Raw genomic sequence first — 25,738 nt, 5'->3', positions numbered from 1 at the left:
TGACCACCTGAGCCAAAATCAAGAATTGGACACTTAACTGACTGAGCCACCCAGGTGCCCCAGCAGCAAACTTCTAAGTAATACATATATTTCCTCCTTCGATATATTCTTTTTCAATTATTTGCATAGTAGCACCTATAAATACTTTCCACAATGGAAAAAATACATTTCACTTAAATTTACAGCTTTACTTGTACTATTTTATTTCTCTAACATACCACATCCTTATTAATCCCTAAATAAACATTCCTAAAATAATCTCTTAAATGAACATAGTACTTTCCAAAATAACAGCTACTGAAAGTTAAACTGTATGTTTACCTCATTATTGGTATAATGGAGATCCATAGACTGTCCAAAGGCAATTTTAGCCTTAGATCTTAGATCTTCCAGTTTAACTGGTCTGGGGAACTGAAGGATTCTGCATAAACAGAATTTAAAGAGAATTAATTTTCCTAGACATAGTTAAATAAGATAACATACTTGTAACAGTTATCTCTTGGATAGAGAAACACAAAATTAAGTCTGAAACTATTAAATGAATATTGAAAAGCAATTGTAAAATGATCATTGAAGAAAGTGATTAAAACTAAAGTTTAGTTAAGTATAAACTAACTTAAGTATAAACTAAGTATAAACTAACATAAGTATATCACCTATGTGCTACCTATATAACGGAATGCAATGAAACTGTTAAAAAGAATAAAGTTCCTCTTTGTGGGTTTAAATTTTGATTTCTTATGTGATACCTATATAACGGAATGCAATGAAACTGTTAAAAAGAATAAAGTGTTCCTCTTTGTGGGTTTAAATTTTGATTTCTGTACCCTTATCAATTCAACATTTTTGAGCACCTACATGTAAAGATATTCCCCAAATAAATATTTTTTAAATTAAAAATTTGCAATTCTAGTATTTTCTTCCTATGCTACGAAGGATTAGCCTATGTCTCCCTGGGGAGCACACACCTAAGCTTGGAGATTACTAAACTGTAAACTTTGTAAGGGGGAGGGACCATGTCTGTTTTGCTCACGTTATTCCTTCAAGGCCTGGTACTTACAGTACTTAATAAATACTGCTCAGTGAATGGAAAAGAACTGAAGAAATATCCATAAAAGAACAATAAGTAGGGTAAAAGTAGATTGGACAACTGGATGGTATATATGGTATACCCCATTTTTTACAGACATCTCTGTGTAAAACAGTTTTACATCTTTAGGTTATATGACTTATGAGCCTTTTTAAAGTCCTTAAAATAGATAGCTCTTTCATTAAATTGAATGTAATCAGACACTAATAACAGAAATGAAATCCCACCTTCAACTCCTACTAGGCCTTGTTAGCAATTTTGTTGTCAACCACCACCACCACCACCACCCCTCACCATTGCACTAAGATACAGATACCCAGTGGAAGGTCAGACTTATCCCTATGCTAATTAATTTATAGCCACCATTCCAACTTATCTTCCTCAGTGTTACTAAGTAAATACATGTCATATGATTGAGGTCTATTGAATCAAAATTATGAATGTTAATTCCACATACATAAGTTCTATATAAAATCTGAAAAAAAAATCTGAAGGGATGATATAATTATGATAAGGAGAAATATATTTACTTTCCCCTGAGTAAAAATAAAAGGAAATGGTAATATTTAAAGGCTGCATTATGCAATGACCTTTTTACTTCCCAAAATAAAAACATTAATTGTTCCTAATGTTTAGCCTAAATTTTGAGATTCTATTTTAAATATATGTTATACATTATGAAGGACTATTCTATTCCATTCTCAATTTGTAAGCCATGAACCTCCACTAAAGTCCACAAAAAGCCTCTAATGGCTTTAATTATGATTCATTTGATTAAATCAAGAAACTGATATGTAATATTTCTTTCCTTACCTTTTTTCCCCTCTATGTTCAAATTTGACTCGAACATCATTCTGTAAGAAAATGATAAATCATTTCAGAGATCAGATAAAATTTCTAGAATTTCTAGGTCTTTTTTTTCTTAGTCACTCTTTTTTTTTTTTTCCTTAGTCACTGATTAAAGATAGAGTGGAAGGAAAGGAGACTTCATTTTCAGTGTGAACTCCAATCAACTGATAGTGTCTGCCAAAGAGCTGATATAAGAATTGTGTTGCTAAACCTGAGCTGAAAGCAAAGAGCACCAAGATCTCTCAGTGTTAGCACCATGGGTATGAGATACTTGCTAATCCTATTAGAGGGAAATGTAGAATATTATATTCCCACTTTCTGTGTTGATCATCCCAAACTTTATAAAAATCAAAATGACGTTCATTTGCAAATAGACTATTTTTAAACAAAAACAATTTGCTTATCTTAAGTGCTTTAAGAATGGATGAAATATCAGCATTAGAGAGCAGCTACTTGGGATCCCTGGGTGGCGCAGCGGTTTGGCGCCTGCCTTTGGCCCAGGGCGCGATCCTGGAGACCCGGGATCGAATCCCACATCACGCTCCCGGTGCATGGAGCCTGCTTCTCCCTCCGCCTGTGTCTGTGCCTCTCTCTCTCTCTGTGACTATCATAAATAAATAAAAATTTTAAAAAAAAAATAAAAAAAAAATAGAGAGCAGCTACTACATTAAATGAAACTCTACCATTTTTAAAAATGCCCATCTGTTTGGAAAAATGTATGACAAACAACAAAATATCTGACTCAAAAGCTAGACTTAAACCTTAACAAACCGTCTATAAGATCAAGATACTCAGGACAAAGAACTTATATAACAATATGTACTTTTTAAAATATTAAAACAAATACCTGCTTTGTTGGTGATGAAGACTTTGTTTTTCTGGTTTCCTGTAAAGATAATGCTGGTCGACTGGCTTTATGAAGAACAGCCAAATCTTGCATGATTGAGTTCAAAGCTTGCTGATCATCTAGGCATTTTCAAAGTAACATAAACACAGAATTGTAATTTCAATATGTATTTATCATAGATATTAAACACAAAGCTGATCATGAAATTTAATGCAAAATACATTACATTAACACAAAAAATGCCTCTAGCACATTTTTCAATGCCTACACTTATTTTGGTGAAATAAAATTTTAATTATTTAAAAACTGAAGACAAGTAACATTAAAGCTGCACTAGACTCAAGCATTCGCATCACACTAGGTGTGACAAAGGCAAGATAAAGTCATTCTGATTCTTTTAACAATGTAACATCCTAGTATATGTGTTAAAACAGCCCCATCATAACAAGTTACTTTCTGTGACTCCTTAATAAAACATCAACAGAACATCTAAAAGTTTAAGCAAGTGGGGTGGGGGAAAAAGACCTTCATCATTATTTGGCATTTATGTTCAAAGTACAGAATTCCTTTTAGAGTTTTTCATCAGTACTTCAAGTCAGAAACAAAAAGCTTTATCTGTGGATAATGACCTACTGATATTTGGAAGTGTTTTCTTTAACTTCCTCACCATAAAGTTCAACAAGACTACACACATTTAACAGACTATTTAACAATCTCAGCCAGTAACAACTTAAAAGGTAAAAATGTAAGTAAAACACATTCCTTAGAAAAAAAGCAGTGAACCCATAAAACTGAGTGAAAGGATAATGAACCATGAACTTTTTAATTTCTTCCAAATATATATCAAAAATTTCTAAGACTATAAGCATGAATCTCCTAGTAATACCAATTACATGCTCTCTGGAAAAGGTAGGGATGATTTAATTGATTTTCATTAGTAAATCAATTCTACTAATGATAATCAGCAAATGATCAACAAAGGAATTGAGGGGCTTTTACAGCTTACATTTTAAAATTTACTGTTCTGGTGACGAGTAATTTATGTTTCAGAGTAGTAATAATTAAAACATACTTTATCTTGTAAGGAGAAATCACTAAAAAGAATGTAGCAATTCAATGGCTTCATCAGCCCTTCAAACACAAAAATAGCTGACTTCTCTAATGTATTAATTTTTTATAAGACTCAATATATTCTGTCCTATAATGAAATTATTTGTATATTAAAATTAAAGTTAATGATGCCACAAGTTTATTAACAAATGCCATGTTTAGAGAAAATATTATAATCCCTCATAAACTATTTTTTGTAAAATATAATTTTATCATGTTAGCTTCGCCAAATAGCAACTGAGCCAATTGGGTATAATGTAATCACAAAGTGTGTTCTGTCCACAGGTCTAAGCCAGACCATGTCATTTATTGATAAAAATAAGTCTGCCCTTAGGGGAAAAATATAAGCTGAGAATGATCTCAATTAGAATAAAATTATCTCATATAACCCTCTTAAGAAAGATAAGATCCTCAATCTTACACTGGGGAGAGGGGAACTCTAATACTTAAACATATGTATTCATGTTCTAATTATTTTCTTCATTAGGAAAAACTTAAACACTTGAATTTAGGTCTTTTCTCATGTCTAACATCACAGCACCAAAATAAATGCCTGGCTTAAATCTCTTATCACATTTACATATACCAATTTCCTTGTTTAAAAAAATGAGTATACTTTTTCTATCATAGATATAAAAAAAGAGGACCATCTGAATAAATAAATTCTTAGTGAGATGACATGTAAACAAAGGGCAATTTAAAAGTCAGGTTTCTTTATCTAGTATTCTCTCTGGATATCAGACTCTAAGTAAGTCCCAATCCATCTTAGCAGTTTTTTTAATGTCCCTATTAGGATATCCTGCATGAAACAGTCATTCCAAATCTGTAAGTTAACTCAAAAAGTGCTCTAACTGAAAAGCTATTAAGTAAATAAATATAAAACATTATGTAAGTCTACCACATCTTAAAACTTCTTTATAAAAATGTCATACACGTGAAGAAAAATGTTTCTTCCCCATTTTATCCTTTAATTACAAACAAAAGGGAACCCTGTTGGGACCCTTCTCACTTCTGAGAGCTTTCTCTGTATCTTTACTTAATAAACTTTTATCCCTTTACTCAAAAATTAATTAATTAAAATAAAATAGTAAGAGACAAAAAACTCACCCATCATGGCAACCAGCTCAACAATTTGAAAATTAGGAAAATGGTTCTTCCATCAGCATTCTTTATTGCCTTAGGAGGAAAAAATGAATATATCAGAAATTAAAAAAAAAAAAACAGAAGGGGCAAACAAAAAAATCAGAATAAATAACACTAATGAGAATAATACAGTATTACTACTTTACACATTGTGCTAGGAGGAGTGCTTTATTTTTGCAAGATACTCCACTCCATTACTGAGAATGAACTAAGGATAATTATTACACCATATTAAATTTAACTCAGTATTTTTCGGGCTCTTGTCTATCTAAGCTAGAAAAAGAATTTTTCAAAGTCAAAAATCTTTTGATCTCCCCCCACCAAGTCAGAAATCTCTTCTTTTTTAATTAAAATATTTTATTTATTTATTTGAGAGAGAGAGCAGGGGGAGAAGCAAAGGAGGATGGAGAAGGAGGTAAGATTAAGCAGACTCCATGCAAAGCCCAATGCCGGGCTTGATCTCATGACCCATGAGATAATGACCTAAGCCAAAACCAAGAGTTGGAGGCTCAATTGACTGAGCAACCCAAGCACCCCAGCAAAGTCAAAAATCTTGAGAAATAACCCAATAAACTCAAATTCCTACAGGGCAACTATAAAAATGAGTGGAAAAGGTCACATTCAGAGACAAAAAAAGGAGAACATCAACTAAAAATAGAAAAGATCCACAAAATTTCTCTCTTCCATAAAAGAAAAAATTGTCAGAATCAACATTTTCAGAACCCTGGAATTACCCAAAGGCTTGCAGCAATATGGGCAGCATTTAGGAATCTTGGTAAAAAGCATTTAGGAATCTCTAACATTTTCTATTCCTATCTTTCACCCTTATCCCCAGCTCCAAAACAGCAAAGTAAACCATGAAAATAAGCAGCTTGACTGCCCCTGGAGAGGGCAGAGTGGAACTAGAACTTCTTCAGTCTGATTCCCCAAAAAATGTCATATGACCTATCTAGCAGTTGGCCAGTAGACCCAAGAAAGGCTGACTTTATTTATTAACCTGACTCAAAATTCTTCCATTGCAAAGAGCTTGGAGTGTTTGTTGAATCCCACCAAGAGTGGGGCCCAGTGGTTCAGTGTGATCCTGGGGTCCTGGAATTGAGTCCGGCATCAGGCAACCTGCAGGAAGCATGCTTCTCCCTCTGCCTATGTTTCTGCCTCTGTTCTCTCATGAATAAATAAATACAATCTTTGAAAAAAAAAAAAAGAAAGAAAGGGAAAGTAAGCAAGCTACCAAGAGCAACTGCTGCATATCTCAACCATCTGAGAAAGGGGAGAACTGTTGGGGCAAACAATAGGTTTTAGACAAGTTGAGGAATGAGATTTCAGTAAGGACCTCTGACTATAGCTCCAACAGATTCCTGGGACTCTAGAAGTCACACAAATGCCCAGAACTGTTGCATAATCAAGAAAGGCCAAAGAAGGCCATAGGCTTTCACTTGACAACTAAACCAACTGAGGATTCTTCTTCTTCAGTGACCACACACAACACAAAATATAAACTTAAAAAAAAAATCACTGCCCCAAAGTCACTGAACAAATAAAAACAATAAACAAAAAACAGTGGGGTAGGAGGAGAATCTGAGTTCCAGGGATGACACACTATTTTTTCAAGAAAAAAATGTAAGATATATAAATACAGCATGACCTATACACAAGGGAGAAAAAGCAATCAGTGGAAACTGACCCTGAGGGAGCTCAACTGTTGCACTAACTAGACAGATTAAATCAGCTATTTTAAATATTTTCAAAGAACTAAGGAGGCCATGACTAAAAACTAAAGAATGTATGAAAATGATGACTCATCACACAGAATATAAATAAAAAGCCAAAAATTTTAAAAAGGAACCAGACAGAAATTTCAGAGTTGGAAAATATAATATCTGAAACCAGTAAGCACACCAATATATGCATAATGGATTCCCAAAAGAGGGGAAAAATAAAGAGGCAGAAAGAAGAATATTTAAAAAATAGTGAAAAACTTCCCAAATTTAGTGAGAAACAATGTACACATCCAAGAAGCTCAATAAACTGCAAGCAGGATAAAATCAAAGTTATCCACACGTAGACACATCACAAACTATTGAAAGATGAAGAATCTGAGAGCAGCAAGAAAGAAGGAACTCATCATGTAAAAGGGTTGCTCAACCCATTATTGATAACATAATAAGGCAGAAAGCAGTGGGTAACATTCAGAGTCCTAAAAGAAAAAGACTACACCAAGCAAGAATTCTTTATCTAGTAAAACCACTCTGCAAAACTGAAAGCAAAATTAAAACATCCCTACATAAACAACACAGAGAATTCATTACAACTGGAGTTTCCCTGTAATACAAAAGGAGCCCTGGGTGCCTCAGTGGTTTAGCGCCTGCCTTCGGCCCAGGGCGTGATCCTGGAGTCCCAGGATCGAGTCCCACATCAGACTTCCTGCACGGAGCCTGCTTTTCCCTCTGCCTGTGTCTCTGCCTCTCTCTCTATCTCTGTTTCTCATAAATAAATAAAATCTTTTTAAAAATAAAGAAGGAGTCCTTCAGGTTGAAATATAAAGGATACTAGACAGTAAATCCAATTCACATGAAGAAAGAGCACCAGTAATGGTAATTAGATACCTAAAAAAACCACAAAACGTGTTGTTTCTTTTCATTTCTTCTATATGTGAACACCGTGTATACAAAAGCCATCCCAAAGATGTCCACATGTCATTTCCTAGAACACTTGCATATATATTACCTTACATGGCAAAAGGAACTTTGTAGATAAAATACATTAACAAATTTAAGATGAGAGGATTACCTTGGATTATTTGGTCAGACCTAACATAATCACAGGGATCATTATATATAAAGGAATAAGAAATAAGCAGGAAAGTGAGTGTCAGAGTGATGCTGCATAAGAAAAGCTTGACCATTGTTGGCTTGGAAGATGGAATGGGATAGCCATGAGCCAATGAATACAGGAAATTGCTAGAAGGAAGGAGAGGCAAGAAAAATGGATTTTCCCCCAGAGCCTCCAGAAGGAATATAGCAATGCTGACACCTTGGTTTTAGCCCAGTGAGATGCATATTTGACTTCTGACTTCCAAAACTAATTGTTTTAAGCCACTAAATTTGTGGTAATCTGTTATAGCATGTGTAGTGAGTATTTAAGACCACACTCAATTTCTATGACTTGCTAAAGAACTCAACAGACTCAGCAATATAGTCATACTGACAAGCTATAATTTATTATGGCAAAAGGATACACAGCAAAATCAGCAAAGGGAAATGGCACACAGGGCAAGGTCCAGGGAAGGTCAGGGCTAGCTCTTAAGAATCTTTTAAAAATAGAGTCACAAAGGATATACTTAATTCCTCCTCCTCTCCACCCAGAAATGAGTTAAGACAACACATGGAAAATGTTGCCAACCAGGAAAAATTAGAGACTCAGCACCCAGGGTTTTATTATGAGCTGATCAATAGGTACCCTCTGCCTACCACGTACCAAAATTCCTCACAGAAGAAAAGCAGACATTCAGCATAAACTATATTGTTTGTGTAAGCAGCTTAGGCACCGTAAGCCATTCTTATCAGTTAGGCAGGTGTAGACCCTAATAAGTTCTCAGATGCTAGCCAAGAGTGGACCTCTTAAGCAGTCCATTCTAAGTATATGCAGTGAGGCCTGCTATGTTAATTCTTTTCTACACAAGCAACAACAAAAAATACACAGGTTTAAAGAAACTGCATAAAACAATAACATGAAGTGTTTTGTTAGTACAAAACATATAATAATTTGTATAACAATAATAGTACAAAGAAAAGAATTAAGTTATATAAAAGTGTATATATGCCTCTTAAGTTGATATGAACCCAAATTACATTGCTTTAAGTTATTAATTTTAATAACAGATCAACTCTAAAATTTAAAAAGTTGCAAAAGAAATCGAAGAATTAAATTAGCATACTAGAAAATATCTAACATGAAAGAAAGCAGTAATAGAAAAATGAGGAACAAAAAACCCCCGTAACACACATAAAACACAAAGTAGATGTAATTCTACCCATGTGTAATTACATTAAATGCAAGTGGATGAACAAACTATTTAAGGAATAGGGATTAGCATAAAAGATTAAAAAAACACTGATCCAACCACCATATGCTGTCTACCACAGACACACTTCAGACTCAAAGACAAAATAGGTTGAAAGGAAAAGGATGGAAAAAGATATACTATGCAAGCAGGAGTCAGAAAAGACCTGCAGTGATACTTTTGTTTTTAATTTAAAGATTTTATTTATTCAGGAGAGAGAGAGAGAGACGATAGACAGATGCAGACTCCATGCAGGGAGCCTGATGCGAGACTCGATCCCAGGTCTCCAGGATCACGCCCTGGGCTGAAGGCAGGCACTAAACCACTGAGCCACCCAGGGATCCCCAATACTTCTATACTAATAGAAGACAAAATGGAATACAAAAATTGTTATTAGAGACATTTATAATGAAAACATGGCCAGCTCATCAACAAGATATAACAATTATAAACATGTATACACCTAACAAGAAACTCTCAAAATACAAAAAAAAAATAGAACTGAAAGGAGAGGGAAACCTGGGTGGCTCAGTGGTTGAGCATCTGCCTTTGGCGCAGGGCGTGATCCTGCAGTCCTGGGACTGAGTCCCACATCGGGCTCCCTACATGGAGCCTGCTTCTCTCTTTGCCTCTGTCTCTGCCTTTCTCTCTGTTTCTCATGAATAAATAAATAAAATCTTTTTTAAAAATGAAAGGAAAAACATAATTCAAAAATAATAGTCACATATCTCAATGCCCCATTTCCAACATGTGTAAAACAGAAAAATCAGCAAGAAAACAGAAGACTTAAGTAACACTATAAAACTACAATTAATAGACATCTATAAAACACTCAACCCCAAAACAGAAGAATACATATTCTTCAGAAATGCACATAAAACATTTTCTAAAACAGACCACATGTTAAGTGATAAATCTAAGTATAAATAAACTGAAGTCATATGAAGTACGTTCTCTAACAACGCAATGAAATCAGAAACCGATAACAGAAGGAAACTGAGAAATTCACAAATGTGTGAAAATTAAACAAACCCCTCAAGAACCAAATGAGTCAAAAAAAAAGTTGTCATGAAGGAAACTAGAAAATACTTTCAGATAAATGCAAATGAAAACAAAACATACTGACACTGGATGCCCCAAAAGTACAGCTTAGAGAGGAATTTGTAACTGCAAATGTTCATATTAAAAAAAAAAAAAAAAAAAAAACAGGGGATCCCTGGGTGGCACAGCGGTTTGGCGCCTGCCTTTGGCCCAGGGTGCGATCCTGGAGACTCGGGATCGAATCCCACGTCAGGCTCCCGGTGCATGGAGCCTGCTTTTCCCTCTGCCTATGTCTCTGCCTCTCTCTCTCTCACACTGTGTGCCTATCATAAATAAATAAAATTAAATTAAAAAAAAAAAAACCTGCCTCTTTCCGTCTCTCATGAATAAATAAAATCTTTTAAAAAATAATAAAAAAAGAAGGATCTCAGATAAATAGCCTAACATCTACCTTTAAAAAAAAAAAAAAAGATTTTATTTATTCATGAGAGACACAGAGAGACAGAGGGGCAGAGGGAGAAGCAGGCTCCATGCAGGGAGCCCGACATGGTACTTGATCCTGGGATCATGCTCTGGGCCGAAGGCAGATGCTCAACCGCTGAGCCACCCAAGGGATCCCCCGCCTAATATCTACCTTAAGGCACGGGAAAAAGAAGAGCATATGAAACCCAAAGCAAGCAGAAGGAAGGAAATAATAAGGATCAGAATGGAAATAAACTAGAAAATAAAAATACAACATAAATTTTTAAAATCAATGAAAAACTTGGCTCTCTGAAAAGAGAAATACAATTAATAAACTTTTAGCTAGACTAACCAAGAAAAAAATAGAAAAGACACAAACAACTAAATTCAAGAATTAAAGACAGAGTATTACTACCAACCTTACAGAAACAAAAAGAATAAGGTAATACATGGACTGTATTTCCAATAAATTAGATCACCTGGATGAAAGAGATAAATTACTAGAAACTACCAAAACTAACTCAAAAAGAAATCTGAAAATCTAAATTCAATATAAAAATTATGAGATTGCCGAAAGTTTTTCATTTCTAGTTCAAATAGAAGTCCAAACCAGATGCCTTCAAACATTTAAGGAAAAATTACCATTGATTATTAAAAGAGAGAGAGAGTATTGAAACCATTATTACTCTAATAACCAAATCAGACAAAAACATTACAAGAAAACTAGATATCCAAATGAATAGAGATATAAAAGTCCTCAACAGAATACTAGAAAAACCTAATCCAGAGCACAAGAAAAAGGGATTATACACTATGAACATGTGGGATATATCCCACAAAAGCAAGGTAAATTCAGCATATAAATATCAATGTAATAAAAACATTAAAAAAATAAAAGACAAAAACTGTATGATCATCTCAACAGACACAGAAAATGCATTTGCCAAAACCAACTGACTAAAATACTCAAAAGACTAGGAAGAGAAGGGAATTTCCTCAAGTTGATAAAAGGCACCCATGAAAAATCCACAGCTAACATCATACTTAATGGTGAAAGTCTAGGTGTCCCCTAAGATTAGAAATGAGACAAGGATGTCCAGTCTTGCCACTCCTTTTTAATACTGTATTGCAAGTTCTATTCAGAAGATGTGACAAGAAAATGAAATGAATGGATTCAGACTGGATAAAAAATAAAAAGCATCCCTATTTACAGGTGATAATACTGTATACAGAAAATCCTAATAAATTCACAAAACAAAACCATTATTAGAGCTAATGAGCAAGTTCTGCACAGTTGCAGGATGAAAGATTTTTAAAAATCAGTTGTATTTCCGTACACTAATACTTTATGAAAATGAAATTAAAAATAAATTCCATTTGAATATTAATCAGCCATTAAAAAGGATGAAATCTTGCCATATGCAACAATGTGGATGGAACTAGAGAGTATAATGCTAAGTGAAATAAGTCAGTCAGAGAAAGATAAATACCACATGATTTTACTCCTATGTGAAATCTAAGAAACAGAACAAATGAACAAAGGAAAAGAAGAATGACAAACCAAAACCAGGTATTTATATACAACAGGTGGTGGTGATGGTGGTAAATAGATGAAGGAGATTAAGCATACACTTACTTTAATGACCACTGAGTAATATACAAAATTGTAGAATCACTATACTGTACATCTGAAATTAATTTAACACTGCATATTAGCTGCTAAAATTCAAATAAGATTTTTAAAAATCACATAAAAATAAACTCCATTTACAGTATTAAAAAATAAATTATTTAGGAATATCCTTTCGGCCAGAACTGCCATCTTTCAGTAATTCGCCAAAATGACCAACACAAAGGGAAAGAGGAGAGGTACCCACTATATGTTCTCTAAGCCTTTTAGAAAACATGGAGTTGTTCCTTTGGCCAGATACATGCAAATCTGTAAGAAAGGTGATATTGGGGATCCCTGGGTGGCGCAGCGGTTTGGCGCCTGCCTTTGGCCCAGGGCGCAATCCTGGAGACCCGGGATTGAATCCCACGTCGGGCTCCCGGTGCGTGGAGCCTGCTTCTCCCTCTGCCTGTGTCTCTGCCTCTCTCTCTCTCTCTGTGACTATCATAAATAAAAAAAAAAAAAAAAAAAGAAAGAAAGGTGATATTGTGGATATCAAGGGAATGGGCACTGTTCAAAAAGGAATGCCCCACAAATGTTACCATGGCAAAACTGAAAGAGTCTACAATGTTATTCAGCATGCTGTTGGCATTGTAAACAAATAAGGGCAAGATTCTTGCCAAGAGAATTAATGTCCTCATTGAGCATATTAAACACTCAAAGAGCCGAGATAGCTTCCTGAAGCTTGAGAAGGAAAATGATCAGAAAAAGAAGGAAGCCAAAGAGAAAGGTACTTGGGTCCAACTGAAGTGCCAGCCTGCCCCACTCAGAGAAGCACACTTTGTGAGAACCAATGGAAAGGAGCCTGAACTGCTGGAACCTATTCCTTCTGAATTCATGGTATGATAAATGTAAAGAAAATAAGAGACCTCAGGGTTGTTAAAAAAAATTATTTAGTAATATATCTAAGAAAAAAACATGTCAGGCAGCCCAGATGGCTTGGCAGTTTAGTGCCGCCTTCAGCCCAGGGTGTGATCCTGGAGACCCGGGATCAAGTCCCATGGCAGGCTCCCTGCATGGAGCCTGCTTCTCCTTCTGCCTGTGTCTCTGCCTGTCTCTCTGTGTCTCTCATGAATAAATAAAATCTTAAAAAAAAGTCTTGTATATACTGTTTATAAAATATTGAAAAAAATTGAAGGTCTAAAAGTACAGAAAGGCATCTCATGTTCATGAATGAAAGACAGTATTTTCAAGATAGGAATATTCCCAAAGTGATCTACAGAATCAATGCAATCTATCAAAATTCCATTGTTTGTTTGGTTTTTTTTTGCAGAAATGGGAAAGCTGATTTTTAAACTCATATGGAAGTACAAGAGGCCCTTAAGAGTCAAAACAATATTGAAAAAGAAAAAGTTGGAAGATTCACATATCCTGATTTCAAAGCTTACTAAAAAGCTACAGCAATCAAAATAGTGGGAGTACTGACATAAGGATAGATACTAGTGGAATAGAAAATTGAGTCCTGAAATAAACCCAAACATCTGTGGTTAAATGATTTTTGACAAGGTTGCCAAGACAACAGTGAAAGAACAGTCTTCAGTAATGAATGTCATTGAACAACTGGATAACCACATGCCAAAGCATGAAGTTGGACTCCTACCTCATACAGTATGCAAAAAACTAGTTCAAAATGGGATCAAAGACCTAAATGTAAGACCTAAATCCAAAAAACTCTTAGAAGGGAAGAGAGGTATAAATCTTCATGACCTTGGATTAGGCAATAGTTTCTTAAATATGATACTAAAAGCACAAGCAACAAATGAAAAAATTGGTCTTCATCAAAACTAAACATTTTTGTGCATCAGAGACACTATCAACACAGTGAAAAGACAATCCACAGACTGGGAGAAAATATTTGCAAATCATATATTCGATAAGGGGCTAGTATACAGAATATACAAAGAACTACTACAATTCAACAATAAAAGGACTAACCCAACTATAAAATGGACAGTGAATTTCAACAGCTATTCTCCAAAGACAATACAAAACTAGCCAATAAGCACTTGAGAAGATGTTTACTATCACCAGTCATCAAGGAAATGCAAATCAAAACCACAATGGCACACTACTTTACACTCAATAGTATGGCTATAACTAAAATGACAGACAATGACAAATGCTGGTGAAAATGTGGGAAAACTGGAATTATACGAATCACTATTTCAATTCTTAGGTACATATCCAAGAATACTGAAAACATATAATCACACAGTAAACATGCACACTAATATTCAATGCAGCATTATTTATAAGAGCCTAAAAGCAAAAACTTCGACGTCTATCAACTGATGGATGAATAAACAAATGGCATATATCTGTACAACATGATATTAATTCAGCCATTAAATGGAATGAAGGACTGATACATGTCCCAACATGGATGAATCCTAAAACATTATGGTAAGCCAAATAAGTCATATAAAAGGTCACATATTGTATAACTCCATTTAATGAAATATCCAGAATAGTCGAATGTATAGAAACAGAAAGATTAGTGGTTTCCTAGGATGGGAGTATTGGAAATAGGGAATGATTGAGAATAGGTACTAAAAAAGGTCATGATATGTTCTGAAATTAGACAGTGGTAATGGCTGTACAACTTTCTGAATATACTAAAAACTGAGTTATATGTATACTTTTTTAAAAAAGTGAATTTTACAGTATATGAATTATATCTTGGAAGAACAGAGGGAGAAAGGATGGGGGGAAAGAAAGAAGATGGGAGAGAAAGAAAAGAGGTAATGTAAGTGGGAGATGCTGTTAATAACTAGAGATCATTTGCCCATCTAGAAGAGCAACAGCTAACTAAGCTCTACTCAACAGCTGCCTACAGGAATTTAGGCCCAGTTATTGTCAGATATGCTGATTTTTCAAAAAGCTCCAAATTTTAATGTAAGATGTCCTCATTTTCAAATATTAGCAGTTAATTCAAAATTTTTAAAAATCACTGTATTTTCTTTTTATGCTGTCACCTTGCATCTACTGACATTATTTTAGTAATTCTCTACTGGGGGTGGCATGCATACAGTTTGAAAAAACAAATATTACAATGCTTTAATTTTCTTTTTAGTTGTGATACTATTTTGAAATGTCAAATAACAGTAAAGAATTTTCAAAGAAAAATTTAAATATATATTAATACATGAAATAGAACAAAAAAACATAAAAACGCCCCTTATCTCATCCCGGCAATACTATATCCAAAGGTAATTACTATGCTACCTCAGGTTTTAGAGCATTTTAAATAAGGCAAATATAGAGCTAAATTTTAAATAGTTAAGAAACAAATATCTAGGCTAAACCCCTATTTTACAAATGAGAAATCTGAGGGCCAAAAAGATAATATAATTTACTTAAGGTCATAAAGCTGGACAAAGTTAGGATGTGAATATTCATTTATTTCTCACTGAAACTTTCTATAATACTGTGTATATCATTCAAGTTCACCTTTCAAAATGTCTAACATGGGAAATTCTACCATCCATGTACACACAGAGAATGTCACAAAATGGTTGAGGATAGTTTATTCAGTGTACTGTCTTTCTACAAATCTAAATTCTCAACAGAATTTTTCAGTTTTTAACTAAAAATATTTGAGTCAAATCTTGATTAACCTCAAAAATAAAGTATTGTAAATATAAAAATTTTTCTAGTCCAACAAATCAATAATATTCCTTTCAGGAAAAACAATAAAAATTCCCCAAACCACAACAGTTAAGTCAAAGAGGCATAAATCCAATGGAAGTCAGCTCAAGGCTGCACTTATATAGACAGCTACAGTACTTTTACCAATATTCTGAGGCTAAAATTGGCAAAAACATGGAAATATACAAAATTGAGTACACAAAAAGTTAATAGGAAAAAATAAACAAAGGTGAATCACATTTGTACCTGAAAGTTCTTATGCACAACTTCTTTGTCATTTTGACATTTATTACTATACACTAGTTTTGCCTGTTCTTAAATTTCATATTAATTAATCACACAAGACATACTCTTTTGTGTTTATTTCACTTGATATCTGTTGTGGCTCTGAGATTCTTCCACATTACCTATATGAGTATTTTGTTCATTTTCACTGCTCTGTAATATTCCATTATATGATCATATCTCTATTATCCACTCTATTACTGATGGACATGTTGTTTCAAGTTTTTAACTATTACAAAAATAGGGTCTACAAACCTCCTTGAATATGTCTTTTAGTAAATATAAACACATATTTCCACTGGATATACATCCAGAAGAAACTGCTAGGTCACTAAGATATGTATTTCAACTTTAGCAGATATGGCCAAAGGCTTTTTTAAAGTAGCTGTCAATCTATATACTTCTACCAGAATGTAAGAGAGCTCCAGTTCTTCCACATCCTCACCAACCGTTAGTCATTCTGGTGATTGTGATATATCTCACTACAGTTTTAATTTACACTCTGCTAATAATTAATGATGTTGAGTACCATTTCCAAGTGGCAGAAGGAATTTTAAAAGCATAATCCTATTACATGCTGTCTACAAGATCTAAGGATATGACAGGTTGAAAGTGAAAGGACAGAAAAAGATAACCCATGCAAATGGTAACTTGGAGAGCTGGAGTAGTTGACTACACCAATATTAGATAAAATAAACTGTAAGTTAAAACTTCTAAAAGATACAAATAAGAATTTTAAATATTGACAAAATGGTCAATTCCTGAAGATTTAACAATTATAAACAAATATTTGCACCAAACAGTAGAACTCCAAAATATATGAAGTATGGACAGAATTAAAAAAGAGAAATACATACCTAAACAATAACAATTAAAAGTTCAAACCCCACTTTCAAAAATAAATAGAGCAACCACTCAGGCCAACAAGGAAATAGAGGACTTGAACAACACTATAGACCAACTGGACCTAGCAGACCTATATAGAACACTCCACTCAACAACAGTAGAATACATATTCTTCTCAAGTCCACATGGAATATTTTTCTGGATAGACCATATATCAGGACACACACAAAAAAAGTCAATAATTTAATAAGATTAAAATCATACAAAGTATCTTTTCTAATCACAGAGGAATGAAACTAGAAATAAAAGGAAAACTGGAAAATTCACAAAGATGTGGAAGTTAAATAGCAAAGTCTTAACCATTGTTTCAAAGAAGTCACAGGGAAATTAGAAAATATCTTGAAACAGACGAAAATGAAAACATAACCAAGACAAAGAATCGTATAGCTGGGGATCCCTGGGTGGCGCAGCAGTTTAGCGCCTGCCTTTGGCCCAGGGCGTGATCCTGGAGACCCGGGATCGAATCCCACGTTGGGATCGAATCCCACGTTGGGCTCCCGGTGCATGGAGCCTGCTTCTCCCTCTGCCTGTGTCTCTGCTTCTCTCTCTCTCTCTCTCTCTCTCTCTCTCTCTCTATCATAAATAAATAAAAATTAAAAAAAAAAAAGAATCGTATATCTGTAAATACTTAAGTCAAAATAGATTTCAAAGCAACCTAACTCTAGTTTTGTGGACTGTTCCCTTCACTGCGCAAAACGCTTTTCATCTTGATGAAGTCACAAATAGTTCATTCTTCTTCTGTTTTCCTTGCCTTTGGAAATGTGCCTAGCGGGGCACCTGGAGGGCTCAGTGGTTGAGCATCTGCCTTTGGCTCACGTCATGATCCTGGGGTCCTGGGATCAAGTCCTGCATCAAGCTTCCCATAGGGCGTCTGTTTCTCCCTCTGCCTCTGTCTCTGCCTCTCTTTGTGTCTCTCATGAATAAATAAAATCTAAAAGAAAAAAAAAAAAAGAAATCCGTCTAACAAGAAGTTGCTATGGCCAAAGTTGAAGATTGCTGCCTGTGTGCTCCTCTAGGATTTGGATGAATTCTTGTCTCACATTTAAGTCTCTCATCCATTGAGTTTGTCTTTGTGCATGGTTTAAGAAAATGGTCAGTTTCATTCTTCTACATCTACATGTAGCTATCCAATTTTCCCAACATCATTTGTTGAAGAGATTGTTTTTCCTTTGTTGAAAATTAGTTGACCATACAGTTGAGGGTCCATTGCTGGGTTCTCTATTCTGTTCCATTGATCTATGTGTCTGTTTTTGTGCCAGCACCATACCGTCATGATGATTACAGCTTTGTAATAGAGCTTGAAGTCTGGCATTGTGATGCCACAAGCTTAGGTTTTCTTTCTCAACATTTATCTGGTTATTTGGGGTCTTTTCTAGTTCCATATAAATTTTAGGATTATTTGTTCCAGTTCTGTGAACAATTTTGATGGTATTGTAATAGGGATTGCATTGGATGTGTAGACTGCTCTGGGTAACATAGACACTTTCACAATACTTATTCTTCCAATCCATGAGCATGGTATGTTTTTCCATTTCTTTGTGTCTTCCTCAATTTATTTCTTAAGTGTTTTGTAGTTTTTAGAGTACAGTTCCTTTACTTCTTTGGTTAGGTATCTCATGGTTTTTGGTGCAATTATAAATGGGATCGATTCCTTAATTGTTTCTTCTGTCTCACTGTGAATGTATAGAAATGCAACTAATGTTCTATGCATGGATTTTATATCCTGTCAAATTGCTGAATTCCTATATAAGTTCTTCCAAATGTCCACTGACAGATGTATGAATAAAGAAGGTGTGGTATATATACAATGGAATACTCAGCCATCAGAAAGGATGAAATCTTACCATTTACATCAATGTGGATGGAACTGGAGGGTATTATGCTGAGCAAAATAAATTAGAGAAAGACAATTATATGGTTTCACTCATATGTGGAATATAAGAAGTAGCACTAAGAATCATAGGGGAAAGCAGGGAAAACTCAATGGAAAGAAATCAGAGAGGGAGACAAACCATGAGAGACTCTTAACTACAGGAAACAAGCTGGAGGGGAGGTGGGTGGGGGAATGGGGTAACCAGGTGACAGGCATTAAGGAGGGCATGTGATGTGATGAATACTGGGTGTTAAATCCAACTAATGAATTACTGAACTCTACATCTGAAACTAATGATGTATTATATATTGGCTAATAGAATTTAAAGAAAAAATGCCAACCTAACTCTTAATTACTAAAAGAAAAACTAAATCTAAAGCTTACAGAAAGAAAGAAATAATAAAGGTTAGATCAGAGATAAACTACACAGAGAAGAAAAAACAATAAAGAAAATCAATAAAACCAAGAGTTGGTCCCTTAAAAAGATAAATCTCTAGCTAAGACTAAGAAAAATAGAAAAGATTCAAATAAACTAAAATCAGAAATGAGGAAACATTACAGAAACAAAAACGTCAAATGAGAGCAGTATGAACTGTACACATGAAAAACTGTATAACCTAGGTGAAATGGACAAATTTCTAGAAACATAAACCTACCAAGGCTGAATAATGAATAGGAAATCAGAACAGACCTATGATCAGTAAAGATATTGAACCAGTAATCATAAAGCTCCCAAAAAGAAAAGCCCAAGACCAGAGGGTTGCACTAATGAATTTTATCAAATATTGATAGACTGTTTCTTTGGAAACATTCTTCCAAAAAATTGAAGAGTAAGGAGCACTTCCTAACTCAGGGAATGAGGCCATCCCTAATACCAAAGCCAAAGACATTACAAGAAAGATCAATTATCAATTATTAATATAATTGATCAATTATAGATCAATTATCTCTTATGAATATTGATGAAAAATTCCTCTACAAAATACTAGCAGACCAAATTCAGCAGCATATTAAAAGGATTATACACCATAACCAAGTGGGATTGATTACTGAAAGGCAAGGACAGTTCAACATATGAAAAAAATCAATGTAATACGTCACTGTTACATAATAAAGGAGGAAAAAAACACAAGATATCCTCATGTGACACAGAAAAAGCAGCTGGCAACATTCAAGATAAAAACACTCATCAAACTAACAATAGGGGAAAACTTCCTAAACTCAATAAAGATCATATAAGAAAAGCCTACACCTAACATCAAACCCAGTAAACAAAATGAAAATACTTAAAAGATTAAATTTCTTTTTTTTTTAAGCTTAAAAAGCATGATTGTATAAAGCTCACACACACACACACACACACACACACCCATTCCACCCAATACAAAAATATATACATTCTTTTCAAGCACCCATGGAACATTCACCAAGATGGGCCTGGGCCATATCCTGGGCCACAAAATAAGTCTCAGGACATTTTTTTAAAAATTGAAATTACACAAATTATATTTTCTATCATACAAGCCAATGTAGAAATTAGAGGATAACAGAAAAATCTCCAAACATTGGAAATAAAACATACCTCAAAATAATCCAAAGGCAAAAGATGAAAGTCTCAAATAAAATTTAATATATAGAATTAAATGGAACTACAATATGTAAAACTATGTGAAACACAGGTAAAAGAGTGATAAGGGGTGGGAGGTGTGATGTAGCACACCTCCCTCCCCCAACAGAGGCCCTACCTAATGTCCTTTGGGCTCTTGCAATATGGAAGGGGTAAAGCAGAAATGAAACCTGTGGTACTGAACTGGCACCCAGGGATTCTCGTGTCCTTGTTGATATTAATTACAAACTAGTATTCTACAGTAATGGAGCCTCCTGTTGGCAATATACTCTCAAATGATCAGAAAGGAAACTTCTTTATAACCATTTTTACAACTTCTGAAGCTTAAAGTTATTTCTAAAAAAAAAAAAAAAATTCAAGAGAAAAATAAAGTTTAAAAAGCATAAACATAAAAAAAAAAAGCATAAACATTACAACATTACCTATTCCTTCCCAGTCTTCTCCATCTCATCAAAAATAGAAAAAAATAACCTATTTTTCTGGTCGCTCCAGACAAAAATCTTGGAATATTCTTAATTCCTATTATTCTCTCACTCTACATTCCAAATCTTGTTAGATTTTCCTTAAATATATATATATATATATCTGTGCCACTATCATTCCATTCCAGGCCATGATCATCTCTTGCACAAATTACTGCAAATGCTTCCTATCTAACCAGGCTGTTTTCACTCCAAGCACTCATACAATTCATTTCCCATACAGCCATGAAAGTTAACTTTTTCTTTTTTTAAAGCCAGTGGTAATAAAATGTAATACATTCAGACAATGGAATATTATTCAGTGCTAAAGAAATGAGCTATCAAGCCATGAAAAGACATGAAGAAACCTTAAATTTGTATTACTAGTGAAAGAAGCCAATTTAAAAGGCTACTGTAAAAAAAAAAAAAAAAGGCTACTGTAAGAATCCAATTGTATATTCTGAAAAAGGCAGAACTCTTAAGATGGTTTAAAAAAATCAGAGGTTTCCAGGGGTTATGAAGAGGAGGGGCAGGAAGAGGAATGTGTAAGAGGAGCCATCAAAATGGATACAAGTCTTTACACACTTGTCCAAACCCAGAGAATGTATAACACTAGGAGTAATCCCTAATATAAACTATGAACTTGGGTAATTATGAGCTATCAATTTATGTTATTATAACAAATGCACCACACTGGTGGGAAATGTTGATAATGGAGAGGACGATGCATAGGGGGTGAGGTGCAGTAAGTATGAGTGAAATCTCTGTACCTTCTCTTCAATTTGGCTGTGAAACTAAAACCACTCTAAGAAAAAGTTTTAATTAAAAAACAAAACAAAGGAAAAAATAAAGCCAAAGCATGTTAATTCTCTCTCTGTTCAGAACTTTTCAGTAGTTTCTCATCAAACCTTGAATAAGCTCAACAGTCCTTGCGAGGAATTACATGCCCATATATAATCTTGTCTTCCCAGTCTGTACCTCCCCCACTCTGGTTTTACTGAGATGTAACTGATTTCCCTACTTCTTGCCATTATATTCTACTACATAAAGGCTACATTAAATGACACTGATGATTCTTCTCAAAAAAAGAAGGCTGTTTAGATGCTGATAGCTGAAAACATAAATATTCACAGCAATGAACTCTAATGATTCTCCATCCCCTACCCCACCCCCACATCTCACCTGTCTTCCTTAGAATCCTTTCCTCTGGGGCATCTGGGTGGCTCAGTGGTTGAGCACCTATCTTTGGCTCTGGTCCTGATCCTGGAGTCCTGGGATGGAGTCCCACACTGGGCTCCTCGTGGGGACCCTACTTCTCCCTCTGCCCCTCTGTCTCTCTCATGAATAAATAAATAAAATCTTAAAAAAAAATAAAAATAAAAAAGATTCCCTTCCTCTACTATCTGGATGTTAAATATCAGTATTGCTTGAGGTTCCATTCTCACACTATTGCTGTTTTCATTCTATGACTCTCTTCTTTTTCTATGATTACAACCATCACTACCTATAAGTTAATAATCCTCAAATCTTTATCTCCATACTATTATAGAAAATAACCTGAAATTTCCATCCAGGGCCATTTGCTAAGGATGGCAAGCATTAAGCTATAAAGGGCATAAGATTACTTCCTTCAGTCTCCAGACTGTATTTTAAAAATATTAATTTTGTAACCCTTTGTATTTATTACACATAGCCAAATATACTCCCTGATATAGCAAGATACTGAGAAGATGAGGCTCTGGGTAATCACTCACTGATTTTACCTTTTACATATGGAATTCCTTTATAAAACTGTCAGACTGTCAAGACTGGAAAACCTTATAACTCACAGGGCACTGGGCAAAGTATTCTGAAGAGTTTGGCCTCAACAGTGGAAAAAATTTTGTGATGGACTAATTGCTGCTCTGGTTCCACCTAACAAGCTTAAAAGTTAAAAACAACACACAAAAGGATCTGTTTCTAAGTAACTTGTCTAAATCCCAGACCAAAGTATTAATAAGAACACAAAAATGCAAGGCCCAAGAAGGTAAAATTCATAATATGTGGTATCAAATCAAAAAGTATCAAAGTAAAAAAAGAAACACACAAAAAAACAAAAAGTATCAAAGTATGGGGCACTTGGGTGGTTCAAGGGTTGAGCATCTGCCTTGACGTGTTCCCAGGGTCCCGGGATCGACATGTGTCCCACGTCAGGCTTCCTGTGGGGAACCTGCTTCTCACTCTGCCTGTCTCTGCCTCTCCCTCTGTGTCTCTCATGAATAAATAAAACCTTAAAAAAAAAAAGTACCAAAGTATGAAAAGGAGAAAAACATGATTTGATCGATCAATACAAACCAAGAAACAACACAGATAATAAAGTCTTTAAAACAGTTGTCATAGCTACATACCATACGTTCAAGGAAGTAGAGAAAAGATGCATGTTAAATAGATATAAGGAAGATATTTATTTATTTACTTAAGATTTATTTTAGAGAGCATGCACATAAGTGGAGAGAGGGGCAGAGAGAGAGAGGAGAGAACATCAAGCAGAACCCCCACTGAACACAGAAACCGCCGTGGGGCTCAATCCCATAATTCTGAGATCATGACCTGAGCTGAAATCAAGAGGTGAACACTTAACTGACGGAGCAACCCAGGCACCCTCAGGAAGGGATTTTTAATGGAATTTTTAAATGCCATTTTTAATGGTGAAAAATGTAATGTTTAAGACCAAAAAAAAAAAAAAAAAAACACTGAATAAGATTAACAACAGTAAATCAAACAACGGAGAAAAAGTTAGTAAAGACATAACTAAAAATGATTTAAAAACTGAAAAAGCAAAAAAGTGTGGGAAAAAAATGAACAGAGCATCAATGAATGCTAAAAAAAAAAATCTGAAACAGTCTAATAAACATGTAACCAATATCCTCAAATGACAGCAAGGTCAGATGGAAAATATATTTGAAGACATCAAAATTGTTTCAAATTTGCGGAAACTTTAAACCTATAGATCCAAAAATCTCAAAAAACTCCAAACACAAGAAATATGAAGAATACTATACCAAAGTAAATCACAATCAAATTACTTAAAAGACACATTATATACATGGAAACAACAATGATGACAGCAGACTTTTCATCAAGAACAATGTAAGCCAGAAGACAGGGGAGCAACATCTTTAAAATAAAGATCATTCTTGGGATCCCTGGGTGGCGCAGCGGTTTGGCGCCTGCCTTTGGCCCAGGGCGCGATCCTGGAGACCCGGGATCGAATCCCACATCAGGCTCCCGGTGCATGGAGCCTGCTTCTCCCTCTGCCTGTGTCTGTGCCTCTCTCTCTTTCTCTCTGTATGACTATCATAAATAAATAAAATTTAAAAATAAATAAATAAATAAAATAAAGATCATTCTTGACTTACAATAGGGTTACATTCCTATAAACCCATCGTAAGTTGAAAACATTAGAAGTCAAAAATGCGTTTAATATACCTAACCTACCAAACAACATAGCTTGCTCTAGCCTGTGTACATATGTTCAGAATACTTACATTAGCTTACAGTTTGATAAAATCATCTAACACAAAGCCTATTTAATAATAAAGTTGTGCATATATCAGGTAACTTATTAAATAATGTACTGAAAATGAAAACCAGAAAGGCTTATGAGAGTGCACAATGGTTGTGAATGTGGCTGCTTACTCTCATAGCTGTGTGGCTGACCAGGAGTTGTGGCTTGTTGACCAGAATCAAGAGAGTATTTACTGTACCACATATCACTAGCCTGGGAAAATATGAAAATTCAAGTATCAAAGTGCAGTTTCTACTGAATGTGTGTAATTTTCAAACTACCCATAAAGTCAAAGTATCTTTAGTGGAACCATTATAAGTTAGGAACTATCTGTCCTGAAGGATAAAAACCATCAACCTAGAATTCTAGACCCAAAAACATACCTTTCAAAACTGAAAGAGAAAAAAAGGCTTGTGCAGATATATTAAAAAAAAAAAAAAAAAAAAAAAAGCTGAAGGAAATCATCACAAGACCTGCTCCAAAAGACAAAAAAAGTTAAAAGGAGTCATTCAGGGAGAAGGATAATACCATCAAATTTAAGTCAGGCACAACACAGAGAAATGAAGAACACAGGAAATAGTAAATATGTAGATATACAGACAAGAAATGTTTTTCCTATTTTAAAAATCTCTTTAAAAAGGTAAATGTGGGGATGCCTGGGTGGCTTAGTCAGTTTAGTGTCCAACTCTTGATTTCAGCTCGGGTCATGATCTCTGGGGTTGTGGATCAAGCCATGCACATTGGGCTCTGCACTCAGCATTGAGATTGCCTGTCCTTCGCTCCTCCCCCCACTCATGGTCCCTCTCTCATTCTTTCTCTCTAAAATAAATAAACAAAATCTTTAAAAATAAAGTAAAAGACAAAAAAAAATGAGACACCAATATACTTCATTATACATAGATGTAAAATATATAACTAAATTTTTAGCAAACTAGATCCAAGAACATTTGGATAGAATAATATATCAAGACATGTAGTATTTATTCCAGGAATTCAGAGTTGGTTTACATTGGAAAATAAATCAATGTTATTCACTATATTAGCAAACTAAGAAAACCGATCATCTCAACAGACACAGAAAAATGCATTTGACAAAATGAACACCCATACCTGCTTT

General features: G+C 34.6%; 1 protein-coding gene across 4 annotated transcripts in view; it reads right to left on the bottom strand.

Moving 5' to 3' along the window:
• The window catches only part of MAP3K2 (mitogen-activated protein kinase kinase kinase 2), an 88,901-nt gene that overhangs the window by 37,484 nt on the left and 25,679 nt on the right, over nucleotides 1-25,738 (bottom strand). For all 4 annotated transcript variants that reach the window (XM_026015650.2, XM_026015651.2, XM_072757488.1 and 1 more), the window contains exons 2-5: nucleotides 5,004-5,072; nucleotides 2,787-2,905; nucleotides 1,904-1,944; nucleotides 322-421 (exon numbers count right to left, since the gene is read on the bottom strand). In XM_026015650.2, the coding sequence (XP_025871435.2) occupies nucleotides 322-421; nucleotides 1,904-1,944; nucleotides 2,787-2,905; nucleotides 5,004-5,010 (267 nt within the window). In that variant the 5' untranslated portion in view covers nucleotides 5,011-5,072. The remainder of the gene's footprint in view (nucleotides 1-321; nucleotides 422-1,903; nucleotides 1,945-2,786; nucleotides 2,906-5,003; nucleotides 5,073-25,738) is intronic.

Source organism: Vulpes vulpes, chromosome 5 (genome assembly GCF_048418805.1).
Source record: "Vulpes vulpes isolate BD-2025 chromosome 5, VulVul3, whole genome shotgun sequence".
NCBI lineage: Eukaryota > Metazoa > Chordata > Mammalia > Carnivora > Canidae > Vulpes > Vulpes vulpes.
The sequence above is the reverse complement of the archived record's forward strand: the minus strand, read 5'-3'. Positions and strand labels throughout refer to the sequence as shown.